Source organism: Egretta garzetta, unplaced genomic scaffold (genome assembly GCF_000687185.1).
Source record: "Egretta garzetta isolate BGI_Z169 unplaced genomic scaffold, ASM68718v1 scaffold7, whole genome shotgun sequence".
Taxonomy (NCBI): Eukaryota; Metazoa; Chordata; class Aves; order Pelecaniformes; family Ardeidae; genus Egretta; species Egretta garzetta.
The window spans coordinates 1,253,354-1,258,318 of record NW_009260350.1 but is presented as its reverse complement, the minus strand read 5'-3'; the positions used below and the strand labels follow the sequence as shown (position 1 = coordinate 1,258,318).

The window sequence follows — 4,965 nt, the reverse complement described above, 5'->3', positions numbered from 1 at the left end:
AACAGTTACTGTAAACACCAGGAGACAGATCTGAGCACAGCTTACCAAATGTATTTGAAATACTCATTTGGTCCTGAGCAAGGAAAACTTGCCATTTTTTTTCCCCCCCAACAGATAACAAACAGGAAAATGAGGAATACCAGCTCCAAAGAGATGCCCCACAGCACCTTCCATATATCCCTATATATGACCAGAACGTGCCTTTGGCTGACCGTATCTTAGATATAAAAGATATGGCCCACAGAGAGTGCTAGCTTTTGCAAGCTTCAGCTTAGATTCCCTATTGCTCTGTGGGTGTTGTAGTTCTAGTTTTGAGGTCATATCAGTCTCTTGTTCTGTAAAACCATCTGTAATTATTCCTACAAACTGCAAGGCAAGGACAAAGGTGATCTCTGCAGGTTTTTGTTACGGTTATTCAGAAAACAGGCGGTCTGCTGCAGTCATCAAGACAGCACAAATTACAGGGACATAGCTATATACATTTATACCTTCGTTTTACAACATATAAATGTGCATGCCAACTATACATAGCTCTGGTCTCCTGGGAAAGTCTCAACTTACCCTTGGTATCACAAACACAGGCATTCTGTAGCTACAGAATGGAGCAGTACAGACAGACCGCCTCTACCACCTTCAAGATACCAGTTTTGTGTGAGAAAACAGCCTCCCACTATACTCAGAAGGGGCACTAGCAAGAAGAAAATCAAAGACTGTATAAAACTTACCCTCTAGCAAATCAGAAGCTGATCCTAAACAGTACTCCATAACCAACTGCAAGAAAAAAGCATGCTTTTAAATAATAGGGTAGACTGCCCCACAAACAGTTACTACTTGAATGGCTGAGAAACAGAAGAAATAAATAAAACCTTAAGCTGCAAGAAATGCAGAAAGTGATGGACAAGATAAAATGCTCTGAACATTCCAGTAACGCCATGACATCTTTCACTATTGTAAAGAAGGTTTAGGCATTGAGAAGTTTGTGGGGAGATACTGTAGAGGATGTTCCATAATAATTGTTTAATCTGCATGAGGCCTGCCTCAAAGAAACAGGGATTTGTTCCAATGGCCTAAATAAATATTCCCTTTAAATTACCTGGAAGCTTCTTCAGAGGAAAGGGACTACAGGCAGCATGGGATGAATAATGCTGCATGTAAAGACACTGCCTGTACTGAATATTTGATTGCTGTACCATATATTTGCTGCTCATGAGACCTCTAAACGCCACATTGCTCACTCACCCATGCTGTATGCTCTTTCAGATAACAGCCCTTGTACTCTATGGTGTTGGGGTGCTTCAGCTGTTGTAGAAACTTGACTTCTTTGATGATATCCTGCCATTTCTAATAAAAAAAAAAAAGCAAAAAGGTATAAATACGTTTCTCTGCTTAATCCCCTACATACTCTCATACTCTACACACTGTTGTACAGTCTGAAAAGCAACCATAAAACTATTTACAACGTGAAGACAGTAAGAGTCATAGCTGCAGAAGCACAACTATACACAACTGAAGTTGCCCAGATCTCTGTTGCACCAAGAACCGCCCCCCAAGGGATATTTAAATAGCTTGAGGATTGCAATTTTTTTTTTTTTCCTCATTTTATCTGCAATTTTATTTAAAGCATTGCTACCATTTTGCTTTTTGAGGCCACTGGACAGTTCAGTCTTATTAGCAAACCCACCTGTCCCAAAACAGACACCACCACCTACTGTACGTGTTACAGAAGGTAGCAGTTGGCTATTTGCTTCCTCCTGTAACGCAGCACAAGGCAACTGTTATTTGGAAGACCTCAGCACATGTGGGAGACCAACAGGTAAGCAAGGAAAAGTGAGTTTAAAATATCCCTGTTTGCTCGCAAACACATTCTTTACCGCATATCAACCCGCCGATCCGAATGAACAGAGTCAATCCAAGTACAAAGCATCGCAACACAAACAAGAGCAACTAACAAGCAACAGCTGAAGTGAGACTTGTATTCTGAAGAGAAGGTCTATGTAATTTTAGATTATAGATCCTGAAAAGTTTTTCAAATCAGCTATATATTTCAATTAACACCTCAAAAGAATTGTGGTTATGGCTCCAGTAGCCGGAGTGCTCTCAATGCACTTATTACTGACATAACCACCCTACAAGCATTCCGAATTCCCACTCACTTCCTTAAACTGAACTATTTGTCAAAATTTGCATAAATTCATTTTCCCTCCACAAAACTCCATGTTTCCTATGGAAGTGAGCAACAACTACTGCATTAAAAAGCTGGTCTGCTAGTATCAAATTAAATATGCAGCTAATTTCACTGTTCAGATTTACATTACGGTTGCAACAGCTTCTGCATGCAGGATTGGCTTTATTCACCTTACCTCATTTGTTTGCTTTCCACTATAGGACATTTTCTTGACTGCCACCACCTCATTAGTGTGGGAATTTGTAGCCTGGAGTAGGGAGAAAGAAATAGATTGAAAACAGTTTCATTTTTTTTCCTCCCCATGGAGTGAGCTGTGCCTTTGGCAAATGCAGGCTTTTTTCTCCTATATCCCATCACGGCAAGCTCCTACACTTCAAAGACATCTTCCTTGTGGTAAGAGTTACCAAACAACTATTATGACAGTTTTTCCTGACTTTGTCTGTCCATATCCACTGTTCCTCCCTTGGCCCTTACTGCACTTGCTACCTCTTTATTGATATGCAAACTAAAGCCCAATATTGCACCTACTTAGAACATGCAAAATACAGTTTTACCGGAATTGCAGTAAAACCAGTTTTAGATAAGACTTTGGAAAAAATGTTTTCCAAAGAAACAAATAAAGAGGTGTATCAAAATCTCTAATTTCATCCAACCCCCCCATACAACATTGATATTCTCAAACAGCTATTTCAATTTCCAGTTTCAAGAAGATGCTTCGTTCTGGAATTTCTCTCAATTAAAAAAAAGCAACCTTCATTTCACCGCACCAGATCTCAGTTGTACAATGGATATTACTCAGTCAGCAAAACTGTACTTTTCTGCAGCCTATATGATGCAGGGATAGTGACCAGAGGCTGAAAACCCAAGTTTTAGAAAGAGCTCTACTTGCCTGGATTGGCACTGCCCTCATTTCTGCATGTTAAGGACAGAAAACTTGAAGGTTTTAGCCTTAAAAGAGTTGTTGAAATTCCCAGTACCTCCAACCATTTACCATTTTTGGGACAAAAAAGATAAATTAATGACAGTTAAAAGCTCAGAATACAATAGAAGCTAAATGTGGTAAATCCTTCTTTCAACTGCTTGAGAGGATGAATGCTATACTTTCAAGTAATGCATTAATGAAAGACATTTCACAATGCATACAGTGACTTCAAAGAAAAATGGTGTCAGGTGAACCAACAGAGCACAGGAATTACTAAAGGGAGTCGACACACTTAGACTCTTCACAGCTCACACTCCTCCTCCAATGAGTTAGAGAAAGCTGAAAACAAGTAACTTTTGGACAAGGCAAAACCCTTCCTAACCACTCTTCATTCTGATTGAGCACATAAAAGATCCAGAGTATTTTACTCAAATAGATGAATTAATGCAGCGTTCTAAACAAATCCCAAGTATTTCTGTCAGTTACATTAATTCCAAGTATCTTCACATGAACATAGTATCTCTCACTTCAGCCGTAATTCTTTGCCGAATGGCGCACTGCCATGTTCTCACAGTTGTGGGTGAAGTTCTTGCTGTACTTGGATCGCTTGGGATCTTCGTGGCTGAAATAACTTAAAGGGCTGTAGAAGCACGCTTAACAAATATCCACTTGTTGAAGTGGTTTTGGCCACACTTGTAGCTCTTTAGTGAAAAGCTTGGCAGAAAACAAGCACATTTTGCTTGCAAAACCTCCTTTACACTGCCCTCATCTGCTTTATCACTTTTCCAGATTTCTAACATGGATGTAAGTAGGTTGTTTTTGATGAAAACTGTTTTTCTGAAGTTAACTGTGATATCAACTTAGTCGATTTCAAGTCAAGTTAGCGTGGACTTTAAAACCCCATGAGAAGTGATGTATTTTTTCTTAGCCTTGTGCTATATGAAGTATCATTTCTCTCAAGCAAGAAAAGATGTTTCAAATTATGTTGTCAAACCTTGGCAATAATATCCTGGAAAACAAAATAGCTTGCGAAAGTTTGGCTTAAACTGAAGTTTGTAATTGTAAATTCTTGTAAGAATAATCATATTAATCCACCATAACAAAAGTGACAAGACACAGATCAATGTATTTGCTGTTTGTAGCTGTGTCAGTACCAAATTAAATAAAAGTCAAAGAGATGCAGCAACAGTGTTAACAACCCTTGCCCTGCCCCTTTTTACGTATCTGAAGTCTCTTCCCCATTATTTTGGAATATATAGAAAGCCGTGTCCTTCAAAGATTTTTTGACCCATTCTTTTTGATACCAAGCATGTCAGGATCCCTGGAATCTTGCTATGGTGATCCAAGATCTTATTCTTGGTCCCGCCTTACTCCAAGATGCGTAAGAATCAAGATGTAAGACAGGCTACAAAAACTTTTAGAACAGAGGAAAATCAAAACAAAGACGCAGAGCATCGCCTGCAGGGTAGGAGAAGTTCTGGTGTGAGCCGTACAAAGCAGGGTACGGCTAGAGGCCTTCCTCAGGCAAATGGATGGATCCTGGGCTATTGTGCACGAAAACTGCAAACAGGCGAGTTCCTGCTTGCAACTTACGTACACAGCAGGACAAGGCAAAAACTCTGAAGCACAATTTACTGGATGCCAAGTGTTTCATGCAACAGGAAGAAAAGCTTAAGTTCTCAACAGTGGCAAAGAAGTGTGGATGTATCACAGAAAAGTGGTGATGCACCTAGTTACCGTGTTACTACAGTAATATTACTCCCGGCATGACTGCAATCGCCATCAAGCGTGGAGGATGCAGCTGCCGCCTGGTAGATTAGATCTCTGACACTCCTCACCCTCTTTCCCCGGAAGGATG

General features: G+C 39.9%; 1 protein-coding gene across 2 annotated transcripts in view; it reads right to left on the bottom strand.

Annotated features, from left to right (window-relative positions):
• Positions 1–4,965, bottom strand: part of TAOK3 (TAO kinase 3) — a 93,426-nt gene that overhangs the window by 44,408 nt on the left and 44,053 nt on the right. For both annotated transcript variants that reach the window (XM_009642843.2, XM_035898414.1), the window contains exons 4-6: positions 2,361–2,432; positions 1,240–1,341; positions 726–771 (exon numbers count right to left, since the gene is read on the bottom strand). In XM_009642843.2, coding sequence (XP_009641138.1) covers positions 726–771; positions 1,240–1,341; positions 2,361–2,432 — 220 coding nt within the window. The remainder of the gene's footprint in view (positions 1–725; positions 772–1,239; positions 1,342–2,360; positions 2,433–4,965) is intronic.